Source organism: Diabrotica virgifera, chromosome 4 (assembly GCF_917563875.1).
Source record: "Diabrotica virgifera virgifera chromosome 4, PGI_DIABVI_V3a".
NCBI lineage: Eukaryota > Metazoa > Arthropoda > Insecta > Coleoptera > Chrysomelidae > Diabrotica > Diabrotica virgifera.
In genome coordinates, this window is record NC_065446.1 from 67,381,165 (window position 1) to 67,397,451 (window position 16,287).

The 16,287-nt window shown below is 32.9% G+C and overlaps 2 protein-coding genes across 2 annotated transcripts; both read right to left on the reverse strand.

The window, feature by feature from the left end:
• Nucleotides 1–5,569: 5,569 nt before the first annotated feature.
• Nucleotides 5,570–16,256, reverse strand: LOC114324814 (40S ribosomal protein S18). The gene is made up of 3 exons (XM_028272682.1): nucleotides 16,115–16,256; nucleotides 15,643–15,930; nucleotides 5,570–5,775 (listed from the first exon to the last, which is right to left on the reverse strand). Exons 1-3 carry the CDS (start codon nucleotides 16,115–16,117, stop codon nucleotides 5,608–5,610), a joined length of 459 nt encoding a protein of 152 aa, XP_028128483.1. The 5' UTR covers nucleotides 16,118–16,256; the 3' UTR covers nucleotides 5,570–5,607.
• LOC126883045 (piggyBac transposable element-derived protein 4-like) lies at nucleotides 5,706–10,144 on the reverse strand. Its single transcript, XM_050648234.1, has 3 exons — nucleotides 9,874–10,144; nucleotides 9,701–9,814; nucleotides 5,706–9,641 (listed from the first exon to the last, which is right to left on the reverse strand). The coding sequence occupies exons 1-3, from the start codon at nucleotides 10,142–10,144 to the stop codon at nucleotides 8,068–8,070; spliced, it is 1,959 nt and encodes a 652-aa protein (XP_050504191.1). The 3' UTR covers nucleotides 5,706–8,067.
• Nucleotides 16,257–16,287: the final 31 nt, after the last annotated feature.

Here is a 16,287-nt window from a genome sequence, read left to right on the forward strand (position 1 = left end):
TAGACTTTTTTTTAGATAAACTTACTACTTAAGTTTTGACTTAACGTTAAAAACACAAATATGTATTCTCATTTGAAAGCTGAATTATTTAAACAAATTAAAAATTTTGGTATAATAAATAAATAAATTTATTATAACAAAACAAAAGCAACTTTGACATTTAATAATGCGTTAGTTAGATGGTTCTACTCGAGTTACTTGGGAACAAAAAAAGAATGAAGAAAATTGCTCCATGGGAAGCCGAGAAAATGCATTTTTTTAACGTATACCGATTTTGAACTTTGAGATTACATTTTCTCCAACCTAATTTTTGATTGGAATTTTGCTATTTTTGACTCGTAATATCGAGTTTTTATTATAATATGTTATAATTATTTTAAAGATATGAAAATTGGTGTGAAGAGAGAGGATAAAAATAAAAAGGTAATGGTTCGAAAATTATGATCCTATTGTTTATATCTTTGCCGTAAATGACGGTCAACTTTGACCGGTTGTATCTCAGGAACCACTCATCACAATTAAACGTTTTTTCTTTTAAAAGAAGCGTCCTGGCGCTTTTTTTCCAATACCGTTTTCGTGATTTAATTTAATTTAATATTTCACGAGATATTCTATTTGTTTATAAGTCAAATTGTTTATAATTTTAAAATATTCCTGAGGCCGCTTAAATAGTCCAATTTCAATTCTGTAAAATACATCAGATAGGTACAGTGTCTTTTTATACAAAAATCATAGATATTCTTATGTATCATAATTATTATTGTGGTTATTATAGCGACCGTAAATTTTTAGTTAATAATTCAATTGTTGCTAAACTGTTCATTTAATTTTCATCGGCTTCTGGAAATAATCTATACGAAAAGAGCTTTTATGCTACCAAGTTATTTATTTATTGATAACAATTATCTAAAATTTTAGTTGAAAATTAAAGATTTTGTTGAAAAAACCGGCATTTTTCGGGGAAAATTTTCGTCGAATAAATCGGGAAAAACACGTCTCTATGCAGAATTTAATTACGGTGAATTTTTATTTGGGTGTTTTTGGTTTAAAGTTAAAATCTTTGGAGTTATGGAGCAAAAATTGAAAAAAACACGATTTTCCGGGCGCCATTTTGTTTATAAAAAGTAGCACACTATCTGCGGACTTTGCATACCTATATTATTAATATATACAGTCATAAGATTCGACTCCAGCAATAAAATTGCTGGTAAATAACTTTTTCCAAAAATGGCCTGTTCTCCGATAATCTGCCCAGACTATACATGAGACATGCAGGATATCTATTCAGAAAGTACGTTACGTTTTGGAATAAAAAAAAACAAGTACAAGAACAAGATTTCATTATATACATTTGAGAGAGACACTCAAATACTATTTTTTCTACATAATCTCCCAACAAATTCGGACACTTATCATAGCGGTGAACTAGCTTTGAAATGCCATTGTCATAAAATTCTGCCGTCTGAGACTTCAATCAGGTGTTTAACGCCGTCCCGTAGCTCCACGTCGTCATCAAAGCGCTGCGTTGCAAGCCAGGTCTTCATTGCTCGGAACAGGTGGTAGTCACTAGGTGCAAGATCAGGACTATATGACGGATGAGGAAACACCTCCCACTTAAATTAAGGGGATCGGTACATAGTTTCTGCTTCAATGCTATTCAAATGGGATTCATTTTTTTTCGAATCCTGAGAAAACTAATAAGTATTTTTGAAAAATTTAAACGCAGAATGAAAGATTACGTTATTAGCGAGGGCCGAAAGTCCCTGAGAACTTCTATAATGTTTATTTTAATAAGTTACAGGGGTGAAAAACTAAGAGAAAATTTAGTGATTTTTAATTTAAAATATCTCATTCAAAATAAGCTTTTTATTTATTCTTTCGGCCCCCGGTAATAATTTATTCACTCATTCTGCGTTTAAATTTTTCAAAAATATTTATTGGTTTTTTCAGGATTAAAAAAAAATGAACACAATGTCCGTGGTAATATTTTCCAAAATCTATCTTTGTCATACAACGCACTCAGTCGAATAGAATATTGTCAGTAAGACAGTGACAATTTTAGGATATTTGACACGGCTTCGGAAATATTTTGAGTTGTTTATTAAATAATATCGATAGTACATATATTTGATAAATAATTGATTTAAGACATGAAATTAATAAAAAGTTATCTATTGTTTATTATTTATGGAAGATCCCAAGCAGAGAATACACTAGGATATATTCTGTGATCCAAGTATTTTGTTGTTTAGGTTCAAATTTTATCTAAGCGTTCCATAATAACAATATATGTATATTAAAAAATACACTTTATTACTTTTCCTTTTTTCTCGATTAAGTATTAGTTTTTATTGCATAGTATGCCTATAAATTATTTTAATCACTGGATACATAGTGAAAAAATATATTAATTAACTGAATTAATAATTTATGCAACGGTTATCCGAGAACATTCAAAAGTCATCTCTAAGATAATGGTGACAAAGTCACTGTCAAATAATCTTTATGTACAGGGTTATTCACTATATTTTGACCACCCAGTAAACTGCTTTATTCACAGAGTTCGAAAAAAATATAAAAAAACAAAAGTTATTCGATTTTTAAATTATGATTTTTTGCCATATATATCATACTACTGACGTCATCCATCTGGACGTGATGACGTAATCGACTATTTTTTTTAAATGAAAATAGGGGTCATGCGCTAGCTCATTTGAAAGGTTATTCAATAATATAAACATTAAGATAAATATTTATACAGGATGTCCAAAAAAATTTTTTAAAGCAAATTAATTGACAAAAAAGAATGTATGTAATTTATTTAATTCAAAATATCTTCTACTGCTGTTAGAAAACAGAAAAATATGCTTTTTGCTTAAATTCAATGTTCAAACTGTGCAGAGGGAGATGGGTGGCAGCTTGAACATTGAATTTAAGTGAAAAGTAATGTTTATTTGTTTAATAAACATTTATTTCTATTTTCTGACAGCAGTAGAATGTATTTTAAATAAATAATTACATACATTCTTCTTTTTGTCGATAAATTTAATTAAAAAAACAATTTTTTTGGACACCCTGTACAAATAATCATGTTAATGTTTATATTACTGCATAGGGAATTGAATAACATTTCTAATGAGCTAGCACACGACCCCTATTCTCATTTCAAAAAATAGCCGATCACGTCATCACGCCCAGATGGATGACGTCACTAGTACGATATATATGTCAAAAATGTCAATGTGTCTTCCTCACTTTCACTGCCACTGTCGTAGGGTGTCAACACATTAAAATGACATTAATTTCATCTTGGAAATCAGTCATTATGAATAACAATAAACTGCAATTAGGATCCAAATTTACAAAATATGCAATGAGTTACTCAATACAATGTTATCAGTAATAATTTTAAGGTTATTTAATATTCTTTGTTATAATTTAAGTTAGGTGAACTGACCATAAACAATTATACTTTATTTATTCTCAACTGTAGGACAATATAAAACTTTACTTAAACTTGACTGACAATCTATTTTATATTTTTCTTGACATTACTTCAGAACTGTCTATACTGTCAATACATAAATTAATAACCATAGAACATCCACTTTTAATGATGAATATTCTTAACCAAAAAAAGTTATTAGGCATATCGATTATAAAATTGCTGATTACTTTTCGAAAGTGACTATCACTCACAAAAAAACAATGAAAAATATTGTTTTACTTGACTGTAACGGGTTAGTTTTAATTTAACATTTTTAGGACCCCGGTAATGTTCGATTGAAAATTCTTTTGAAGAAAATCGGTATCGCCGCGCTAAAAACTCCCATAAGGATTGTATTGCCGTATGTTCGTGTACTGTAAAGTCACGGTGGGACAGACATTAGAATGAATTATGTATGTGCTTGCATATAGGTACTACAATATAACGAAACCAAATAAAATATTCTAATTTATATCGTTTTATTCCTTGTAAAAAGCACATAAATCATTTTGATTGCTGAGTATTACCTAAAAGAATTTATGCAACAGTTTAATGTTTAAATACCAGTTACATAAATAATAAGTATGGATTTAGAGCTCTTAATAAAAGTTAAAAAATGAATATCAGATTGGAGTAAGTTGTAAATATTTTGGTGTCATAGGCGTGAACTATCTATATTATTATTCTCTTAAATTATATTATTTAAGTTTAAAATAGTCTAAGAATTTGTACATTTATTTGTAATATATTATTTTTATTAGTTTATATTTTGTTTCTCCTATTCAAACCTTCTTTTAAAAAATATAGCATAAAACCTTCAGCCCGGGTGACATCATTGCCTCACTAAACCATACTCTTGGGACAGTGAGGAATCTGATGCTACACTTCAGTTTTGTATTACATACACTACTTCATGTACTACAGCCCAAGCAGCAATATACAATATACATTTTAAGTTGTGACAGAGTGGTCTGACGAGCAAAATAATTGAAAAGATTTTAGAAAAAATAGAGCAATTATACAACTTTATAAATAAATGAAGCTCAAACTACACAAAGAAAATTACAATAATAAAAAAATTAGAATGAGGGCATTATGTTCCTTCCACCTCAAGTTATTCTTCATGTGGTAGCACGAAGACTTACATGTGATGACTGCCCTATATCTACAAAACCAAAACTATATTAGTCAAACTGGTAGAACATGTTAACAAATGCATAGCAGAACACAAAAAAGCTTTCGCTAATAGAAAAACAGATTCTAAGTATGTATGCATTTCAGCATTCAGCTTCTAGATCATAATCATTCTTTTAATGAACACCTTCAAAATATAGGGCTTAAACTATCTGTTTATTAGAATATATCTGGGCCTCGGAGATAAACTACACTATGTCGACATGGTGTGGTTTTGAATCAGTTTTTTAATCCACTTATTTTATTAGTTGAATTATACAAATTGGTTCTTTCAGTGTCTTTTGAACAATTATGGGATATATCAATTTGTATGACACTCAAAGTGCTCTACTTTACAGTTGCTTGAAATGACAGAAGTGTAGTTTACCTCCGAGGTCCAGATATAGAATTTAGTAAATTAAAAAATACACATAACACCTTCACTGCGGTTAAGAGATATTTATAAACTTACGTTGAGTGCATTATGGTATGAGTCATATAGGGCTTTTCATTGATTGTCATTTGTTTCGAGCTTCTGTCATATGTTGTATAATCTGTGAATAGTATTAATATACAAGGATTATGTGACATATGACAGAAGCTCTAAACAAATGACTGTGAATGAAAAGCCCTATTGAACCTTTGACACAGCCAACCGTTAGCGTAATACAAGATTTATTTGTCTTATAATGCAGTGAATGTGTGAAAGACTATAAAGTGTATAGAGCTACTGAAAATATATCTCTTCCAAAAGACACTGCCAAAACAACTGCAGTGATAATAAATTTTGTGGAAGTTTTGAAAACAAAAGTTTTCAGTATTTTATTATAAATAAAATGAACTTCCATCAAGGAATGGTTGAATCAATTCACTGATTTTTGAGAATTGGAAATTAATAAAAAACCCAGGAATGAAAAAAAATTTCTATTTCCTTATAAATATTACATTTACTTCTTCTTAGATACACCAACAGTACGTCCACGACGTCCAGTAGTTTTGGTGTGTTGACCTCTTACTCTAAGACCCCAGTAGTGTCTCATACCTCTGTGGGCACGAATTTTCTTCATCCTTTCCAAATCTTCACGAAGTTTGGAGTCAAGACTGGAAGAAGTCAACTGCAAAGAAAATAAACTTATCAATAATTAACATCAACAACATAACTTTTATGATATATGGAAAATGTCATCAACCTAATCTGTAAACTGCGTAACTCCATTTATCCAAATTTTACAGGAGACACAAAAAACTATCTCTCTAAATATGACTAAGGCGAATAATACATATCTCCAGTGCTGTTTTTGTAACAATATAGGTTCCGGCATGCAATAGGTTCCGGTGAGTCTGGGGAATGTTCGTAAGAGGATCCGTACCCGGGAAAATGTTTTAAATTTAGCCTCAATAAGGTCGTTTTAAGCTATTTGGAAGCAAGGAAAAAATTCAGGAATTTGTCTATAATTTTGTTGTTTTTTCTTATTTTTTGTCCCAAGAGGTACCGGTACGGCGTACCGGCGTGTACCGTCACAAAAACAGCACTGCATATCTCCCATAATATAATATATAATATAATACTTTATTTGAAATAGGATAACCTAATATAAACATGCTAAAGTACATATAGTCAAAACAATACAAGTATTGATATTATTATTATTATTATTATTACATAACAAGTAAGGGCAGAGGAGCAAGCTCCTATTATGCCCAAAAACAAAGAAAAATAACAATGTAAAATAACTACTGACAGTTACATAAAATAAGAGATATTAGTAAAATATCCATAGAAAATTTAACATCGTGCAATTTTTATGTATGAAATATTGTCGTATCCAGTCTGTTTTTAAACGTATTCACTGTAGTTGCTGATATGGTGTCCCGATCTAAATTATTCCAAATATTAAATATCCTGTTAGGCAAGAAGTTTACTCTGGACCGTGCTATTGCCTGCTCCTTCTTTAATTTGTATTGGTGGCCTCTTAATCTATCATCTCGGTTTATGGTAAACATGGTATTTAGGTTTCCAAAGTTGTATTTCAGAATTCGGAAGCACAAAATTAGATCACCTCGAAGACGTCGACGCTCGAAAGTCGTTAGATGAGCCATGGTGAGTCTATCTTCATAACAAGGTCTTACGCGGCCGAATGCGAGTCTTGTAGCTTTACGCTGCACATTTTCGATTAATACCTTGTCACGAGCGAGATCTGGATTCCAAACCGGTCCTGCAAACTCAAGAGTAGGTCTGACGTATATTGAATAAAGTCTGCACATGGAATTTAAAGAAATACGTGTAAAACACTTACGTATCAGAAATAGTTTCGAGTTTGCACGTTTACACACCGACACAATATGCTCCGACCAATTTAAGTCACTGTTAATTATCACTCCGAGGTCGTTGTGGGAGGTTACCGTGCTTAAGGGATGTCGTGACGGGTTGTTCTTGCCAATGTGTAGTACAACGCATTTCTCAATGTTTAGAGGAAGTAACCATTCCAAGGACCACTTCAATATTGTATCGAGATCATGTTGAAGAACATGTTGGTTAACAATAGGATTAACGTACAACTTTCAGCGTAAATGGAAACCTTACTAGATATAATAAGTGGAAGATCGCTTGTATAGACACAGAAGAGAAGTGGTCCAAGTACCGATCCTTGTGGAACTCCGCTCTTGAGAGGTTTATCTGATGAATATGCTTCCCCAACACGAACTCGGAAATACCTATCAGATAGGAAATTCTGAATCCAAAGGTTTAACTTTCCGCGGATACCAAAGTGATCCAATTTAGCTAGTAGTCGACGCTTGGGAACACGGTCGAAAGCTTTGGAGAAGTCTAAGTAGACTACGTCAACAGGATGCCGATCGTTTAAAGATGACGACCAATCGTTAACACAATGGAGTAAATTCGTGATTGCTGAACGACCTTTAATAAAACCATGTTGTTGGTGAGGAATCACATTTTCGTGAAGGAGAAACTCTCAGAAATAATGGCTTCCATGATCTTGCTGACAATAGGTACTAGGCTGATTGGGCGATAATTATTGCAATCAAGTTTATTGCCTTTCTTAAAAATAGGAGTAACCGAAGCCAATTTCCACGATGAAGGGAGATAACCCTGATTAACACGTTAAGCCCCGGATCATCATGACATAATTTTTCTGTCAGACCGGAACATTTTTTTAATAATTTTGAAATAAGAATGTGTATAACTATTTATTTCTATTCTAAAATAAAAACAAAATACATTTTTTAAGTAAAAAACAGCATGTACCAACAGGGTACACACGGTCTATTTATAATTATTTTTGTAATTTGTTTTAATGTGGACCATGTGTGCCATATTGGCTCACACCAGGAAGATAATCAAATACCTTCTCCCTAAGATATTTTAAGTTTAAAAATACAAAAACAATTTATTTTTTCAAAGAACATGTATGAATATTCACAAAACACTTAACACACATATATGCGGTATTAACGGCACATGCCGGACAAAAAGTGTATACCCTTTTGGCATTCTTCATCGCTGATGCTCTTCCTTCACGGTTCGAAAAGTTCTTGTAACATGCTGAACACCTTCCCCTTTTCTCTTTCTCGTCCAACGTATGCAGAGTTGTTAAAGAGTTTTCAGAAGTTGTTAAAGAGTTTTCAGAAGTTGTTTGAGGCATTAAAAGACTTTGAACAATCTGTTCACGGAACTCAGTAATTGAGAGATGTTTGCCAGTAACAGATTTGTAGAGAACTAAAGAGTTCACAAGTGCGGTATTTGTTAGTAATTCCACAGCCAATTTACGATACCACTTCATACTTCGTCGAACAGGGGAATTATATGCAGCCTTTTGATCCGACACATCGATAAAAGATTTTGCAGAATTATAGTCAACAATGGTCGATGGTTTGGGAACAGGTCCACGTTTTGTTTGAACATCTATCATCAAAGGAATATCCTTGGTCGTTAAAAATAAAACGTCCCGTTTATCTTTCCATTTTCCGATAACAACTTTTGTATTACTCTGTAGATACTTTATGTCACCTCTTTTTAATTTTGCATTGACTACCGCTTTGGGATTATGTTTCCTATTGGAACGTAATGTTCCGACTAAATGGGTTTTCCTATTATTTAAATCATGAGCCAAGTCAACACTCGTATAAAAATTATCAGTATATAAACTTCTGCCTGTATCTAGAAGCGGTTGCATAAGTTCCATCACCACTCTGGATGCTAACGACTTTTCAGATGGTTGGTCACCGTACACTTTAACGGCGTACGTATATCCATCTGCGACGCAAAGTTTAAACAATTTGACTCCATATTTGTGTCTTTTTCCAGGAATGTATTGCAAAAAACTAAGTCTACCACGAAATGGCACCATAGTTTCGTCAATACATAACGATTCTCTAGGAGTACACATTTTCTGAAACTTTTCATTTAGTATTTGTACAAGAGGAGAAATTTTGTAGAGTCTGTTTCCAGGTGGGCAGCTCTCGTTATCTGAAATGTGAAAGAAGTGTAATAATATTTCAAATCGACTTCTACTTATTTCACACATTTTAGAAACTTCATTTTTGTAAAGTAAATTGTTACTCCAATAATTTCTGAGTTTCGGTTTTCTGTCTAACCCCATCCAAATAATGAGAGCCAAAAATCGAAGCAATTCTTTTCTGTCAATTGGTCTCCAGTTACTCATAAGCGAATGTTTCGTTATTGACTCATTTACAATACCAGCGATTATGGTTTGTTCGGCGTATTTATTAGTTTCAGTAACCAACAAATCTTGCACTTGACGGTCGATAAACAGTAGGTAGAAATCTATTGGTTTGTGGTCTGTAAGTTTTGCGAGTTCTTCCTGATTTATTCCTGAAGTAAATGATAGTTCGAACTTATTGAGATCATCTGGATTTGGCACATCGCTCCATGTTATTTTATTTCTTGATACAACATCGTCAATAACAGCTTCCAGGCTAACGTTTGCAGATTCAGCTTTTTCTACAAAGCAAAAAAAAAGTAAACTACAAACAGAATTTGTGCATTCCTAAATAACTTACCTATCCTTCTTGTATCAGCCTCCTTTTGGATACAACTAGGACCTGCAGTTATTTTATTTCTTGATACATCGTCAATAACAGCTTCCAGGCTAACGTTTGCAGATTCAGCTTTTTCTACAAAGCAAAAAAAAAGTAAAGTACAAACCTAATTTGTGCATTCTTAAATAATTTACCTATCCTTCTTGTATCAGCCTCCTTTTGGTTAGAACTAGAACCTGCAGTAAATTCTTTGCAATTTTGTGTTTGTTTGCAAATTTTAGCTTTTTTTCTACGAGACTCATATTCACTACTGTATGAGTCTGAAGAACCATCAGTAACATTTTCATTGTACACTGGATCGGCATCAGAATCATAAAACGTACTTTCAGACATACTACTATCACTAAAGTCACTCTCCTCAGCAAGTCTGCGAAGTTCGTCTTCCGATAGTCCTTTACGGAACATTATCTTATTTTTTAGTTCCACTTTTTAACAAAAAACTGAAGAGAAAATAGTGTTAGCCTCGTTAGACGTTCGAACCGATACTGACTGAAGCATGTTAGAAATTATAACCTAACCTGTTTGTGAACACGTGGTTTAACGGACCAACCTCTGATTTTGTTTACCACAGACCGTTTACACACATTTATACATAAGAAAGCACGGCAAATGCGATCCTCGACGAGCCACGGCATTAAGAACACGACACTTCGCTGTGGCCTGACAGGTACACACGGTCCCAGATAAAACTAGAGTGTGTGCCAGTGTGGTACACATGGGGCTTAACGTGTTAAAGGAAGTATTCATCATAAGGGATAGAGGGATTGCTACAGAATCTGCGCATTGTTTTAGGAAAAAGGAGGTTAGTCCGTCCAAACCGGGCGATGAATTGTTGCGTAGTTTCCGTAAATGTTGTTTAATTACCTCCGGTGAGAAAGAGATGTCATTAAGAGTTGCATGCAAACGTGGACACATTATTTGAGGAACGGCATCATTAGGTTCATCTGTAAAAACCTGAGTGAAAAACAGCGATAAAGCATCAGAGGATTCTTTATTCGAAGAACATAAAGACCCGTCGGCTTTTTGAAGCAATGGTATGGAGACTTTAGACGATAAAGATGTGCGAATGTACCGGAAAATTTTCTTACTATTATCACTTGCAATGATAGATTCTTCAAAATCTTTCCTTAGGTTTAGCAAAGATTGTTTTACTCTATTGGAAAATCTACGGTGAACAAGAAAATCATCAAGGGAACCTGTGCGTTTATAAGATTGCCAAAGCTTCCGTTTATGTCGAATTAAGCGTGTAGCGGCAAGGTTGATCCAAGGTTTTAATTGATTTCTAAACAGCTGACGTTCAGTTGTATGAACTGAAATAGTTCTAGTTGTAGTGTCAAGAAAAGTGTCCCACATTGACGAGGGATCGATTAAGTTATGAAAAAGGTTATTCCAATTAAGTTGATGTAAAGCGGAATTAACTTTAAAGAAATCTGTAACTGTTATAGTCTTTGTATACATTTTGTTAAGACTTTTCGATAAGTTAAACTGAATGTGGAAAGTTATCACTGCATGATTGGATTTTCCAATTGGAGAAGATATGTCTATCGTTGATATTTATTGTTCTTCGTTTGTAATTACCAGGTCGACCGTTGATGGTTGATTATTAAGTCTAAATCTAGTAGGTTTGGTGATAAGTTGCGACAGGTTGGAATTTATAATAAAATTTTTAAATAAATTATGAGAGCTAACACCGTCAGTTAACGAAATAGCTGGCCATGAGATATTGGGAAAGTTAAAGTCACCTACGATAACAAGATTGTCAAGAAGTGATATTTCCTCAAGTAATTCAATAAAAAGATTATCAGTTCCTGGTTGGGTATCAGGGGGACGATACAAGCAAATTAGATTCATGGTAAATGAATTTCTGGTGATAGTCAGGTGAAGAATATCTAATCCGGCAGTCTGAATATCTTTAGCACAAATAGAAAACTTATTAGTAATTAACTCCGAAAGATAAATACAGACCCCACCTCCTACGCGATTTTGTCGGTCTTTACGATAAATAGTGTAACTAGGTATGGCAATTAAAGAGTCAGGAATATTATTATTCAACCAACTTTCAGCTATACAGATAATATGAGGTGTTATTAATTGAATATTACATACAAATTCAGTAAATTTAGCATTAAGTGAAGCAATGTTTGTATAAAGAAGTAGCCAATCGTTGAACATAGAGGAGTTTGGGTCAATGGCGAAATGTAGTAATTTTAGGAATGCCTTGGATGTACTTAATTGTCAAGTCCCGTTCACCATTGTTTTTTCTAGTTTCCAGTTCGCTTCGAAGGTCTTTCAGACGTTGTTGTTGAATTGGAGTTTTGTCGTCAATTATGGAGAAGGATTCAGTGTCTTTATCTTCTAGAAGCTTGGATTTGTTGCGTAGAATTTGTTTAGCAAAATAGTCGGAAGACATAACCACTTTTAACATACGAGGGAAACGTTGATTTGGTTTGCCAACCCTGTAAAAACTCAGCGGAGTTTCTTGACACCCAACAGAACTCAATACCGATGTAATAACATTATTGTCATGATCTTTTTTAGCCTGAGATGTAGGACCCACTTCGGGGACGCCTCTGATTAACACATTTTTGGCTCTTGTAATACGATCAACAGCTTCGTTAGCTATATTATCCGCAAATTCTACTGATTTAAGAGAGTCAATCTGCTTCAATTTTTCATTTAATTCGGCCAGTTTATTATCAAATGCATCCATTTTACTGTTAATATCTAATTTGAGATCAGATAAAAGATCCTTAATTTGAGAAATGTTAGCAACGTTTGTGTTACAAGAGTTGCACAGAATACAAATACCACGAACTTTCTGTCTGGTTACCCGATCGTCAAGTGAAACCTCTGTGCAGCCCATGTGAATTTGTCGTTTACATCCATCGCACTGAAGTTTTCGATCGTTGGCAGGTATCGGTTTTAAACAATTCCCACAATTAGGTGACGTAGGCATTGTAAAGTTTTTACTGTGAATATGCTGATAAGGTTTACGAATATGATAAAATGTACTCACAAAAACTGTTCCAAAAGGCACTTTGGATTGCAAATTTTACACTGACTAATTAGCACTTTTTGTAGAGTTTATTGCACTTAATAGGATAGTTTATGTCTAATGAATTAATAATTAGTATGTTATACAAAATCAAACGATTTGTTCGGAGCTACGAAATACGTGGCGATTGACTTGCCAGTAGCCGTATTTACCTTGCCGTATATAGTCCATAACATAATTTAAAAAGTAAAAAACTAAAACTAATTTAAAATGTCAATACCTAAAGCCACAAACATTTGATAATTTAAAATTTTAAAAGATAGGATGGTACAACGGAAATATTTTATAGATACACATATCATTAACATTTATATATTGTCTAATAAGCATTTACTTACCACCAACTTTTTCTTGAAAATATTACTTTCTAAACAGTGATAGGACAGTTGTGTGGTATGACAAACTAGGGAGTTATGTATGTAGTAACTCATTTTCAGAGAATTATCAGAAACTATTTACAGTTTACAGATTAGAACGATGATGTATGATTTTTAAACTTGTAAATGTAAAAAATTGTAGCAAATCAAAACATTTTCTCTGGAAGTTACTTGAAGTGCTTTTTAGATATCACATAAGCAGTGACTAATCCGCATATTCAAGTTTTCTTCAGAAAAGGCAGAAGATTTGCATTAATGTTGCACATGCTACCAGCAGCTTTCACATAGCATATAAAAGCAGCCGTTTAAATGTGCTAAAATGATTTTAACAATGAAATGCATAAGCATGTTTTAACAAAATCACTGTCCAGATGATAACATATATATTCATCCCTGAATTTTGATTCATAAACATAAGTATTAGTGATACATTTAGGTTCTGTTTCATGTGATTCGTTAGAAAGTGAAGTTATTAAAAACGTTAATCCTGGTTTTAACTTTATAATTTATGATGAGATGATGATGAATGTTGATGTTGATATCCAAACTTTGATAGAAGATGGAACCTTATGAAGAATAAATAACAGATCTGAGCTGAACTAAGACTATCAGAGCAACAGTAGCCTAAACAATAAAAACGAAGTTTTGAGATAAATTTCCATTATGTGTATGGGATGGCAGTACAAATTATGTAGCGCAATTTAGGCAAATACAGTAGAGCGTTGATTATCCGAACTAATTGGGGGGACAGGGGTGTTCAGTAAATCGATTTTTTCGGATAATCGAACTGTACTGATACAGCAATACTATTTATCCACAGGTGAATGAAAGCCTTATTTACATACATCTTTACATACTTACAGACATACATATACAGTGGAACCTGCTTAATTCGAACTTCCATAATTCGAAATCTTCTTTAATTCGAATTTTTATTCTGGTCCCTAGCATTTCCTATATAAGTAATGGTAAAAAGTCTTGCATAATTCGAATTATATTTTGGATAATTCGAACTTTTCTACTATCTTTTCTGAATAATATTCAGAAAAGATAGTAGAAAAGTTACATATTATGTATCTTAGAAACTTTTGTCATTACTGAGAAGCTAAATTCTAAAAAGCAGCTAAAAATTTCGGATCTCTTTGGAAAAAATAAAGTTGGTCTTTTTTATAGCTTGCAAATGTTTTAATTGGTATTTTTGGCCGAATTTTGTTGGCCCATTTTTTTGGGTTGACAAAACTCGGGCAATAATAGGAACAAAAACGTCTCCAGCGATAAAAATGATCAACTACTGTTCTTTGCTGATCAACTACTGATATTTATCATTATTTGCAGATGTTTTTGTTGATAATCCTTGTTTTTGTAGATTTATTTTTTAATTCGAATTTTTGGATAATTCGAATTTTTTTAACGGTCCCCTGAGATTCGAATTATCCAAGTTTCACTGTATATCTTTAGTGACAAATAGGATAGAAATTAAACAAACAAGTGCTGTCTGTATTTGCAACAAAATGAAGATTTTTTTCAATTTTCTTCTGATAAAGCAATCCTACCTGTTTACGAGCGGCTGGGTTACGTGTTTTTAACCATGTGTCTGGCAAAGTATTTCAGAATGGATTAAAAAATACGAAATTTGATTTTCGGTGTTAGTTTGGCATCACAAACTATAGGTAACAAAGCTAAAACTCCCTGGAATCCAGGGAGGAGAAATAGGTTCTTCCCGAGATCTTTTTTTAGTAAACCTCTTATATACAGCATCTAAATCCGTGTTTAAGGCAAGTTTTATCGCATTACGATTTGTGGATCCGTCAGAAGAATTAAGCCAGAACATAAAGTTACTTACGTCCATCTTTTTTTTTATTCGTAGTACCAGCCTACCAACTTTGTATTCATTGGATAAATTGGTTGCAGATTCACCTTCTTCTAACCGTTTGTTATCTTGTGTTTATTTTTCATAGGAAGGACAATACGCTTACATTTAGGAATTTTCAATCGAATTTTTACAGATGTCGGGAGTTTGGATAAGCGGTCGATTGGATAATCAACGCTCTACTGTACATAGGTAGGTTGTGTAGGCCCCAGTTAATCCAAAGATTTAATGTTGCTGCTTTTATTGATATATTAACCTAAAAATGCTTATTTGTGGCTTAGGCCACTGTTGCTACGATGGCGTCAACCGAGTTAGGTATACAAAAATCAGAATCTACAGATAATTACGAAAACATTCCAATTTCAGAAAAAATAATGAAGTGATGAAGTCTTACAACAAAAACTGATGTTTTCCTTGTTACAAACTTAAAGCACTATGTAGACAAACTTATGCTTATTTTCATACCAGAAAGATATGCAAGACATGCCGTAAACATAATATTCCAATGTTTAACCAGTCAATAATAGTCTTATATATTGTGATCCAAATGACTAATACACTCTTACAAATGTTGAGTTAATTAAAAACTAACTACACTTACCTGGCTGTATTTACCATCAATGATATCTTTTTGTCTGTTCAAGAACCAGTCAGGAATTTTGTATTGACGTGGGTTGGACATAATGGTAATAATTTTCTCTACTTCTTCGTCGGAACATTCTCCAGCACGTTTGTCCAAGTTTACGTCAGCCTTTTTGAGTACAATGTTGGCATATCGTCTACCTACACCCTTAATTGCTGTAAGAGCGAATTGTACCTTCCTTTTACCATCAATGTTCGTACCTAAGATACGAAGAATGTGTTGGAACTTCTCTGGTATTACCAAAGACTAAAACAAAAAAAAATGTTAGGTTAGACATTGTTTATTAGAATGTAAGTATATATTTTTGATAAATATTGTTACAACATATTAACACTAAACCTCTACTCATTTTAAATTTCATTTAAAATAATCCTAATCCCAGGATTACAATTATTTTTGAAGATAACTAAAAATTGTTTTTAAAACTTACCATTTTGTATGACAGTTTATCAGAAAAGAAGCTTGGTTGGTAACTTTTCAGTTTTCAGCTTTATTTTGTTGGACAACCTATGGATGTTTCAGAGTACCAACCTAAATCTGTCCATTCTTCTTTTTTGTACAGACGGCAAAATTAAAGGAGTGTGTTTAAACTACTAAAATCAA

Bases quoted from the DNA above. Each gene is read 5' to 3' on its own strand.
- LOC126883045 (XM_050648234.1), bottom strand. From the start codon at position 10,144: ATGTTCCGTAAAGGACTATCGGAAGACGAACTTCGCAGACTTGCTGAG. The intron at 9,815-9,873 runs GTAAATTATTTA...TTTGCTTTGTAG, and splicing joins GGCTGATACAAGAAGGATAG to AAAAAGCTGAATCTGCAAAC. The intron at 9,642-9,700 runs GTAAGTTATTTA...TTTGCTTTGTAG, and splicing joins GGCTGATACAAGAAGGATAG to AAAAAGCTGAATCTGCAAAC.
- LOC114324814 (XM_028272682.1), bottom strand. The intron at 5,776-15,642 runs GTAAGTGTAGTT...TTTTCTTTGCAG, and splicing joins TTGATGGTAAATACAGCCAG to TTGACTTCTTCCAGTCTTGA.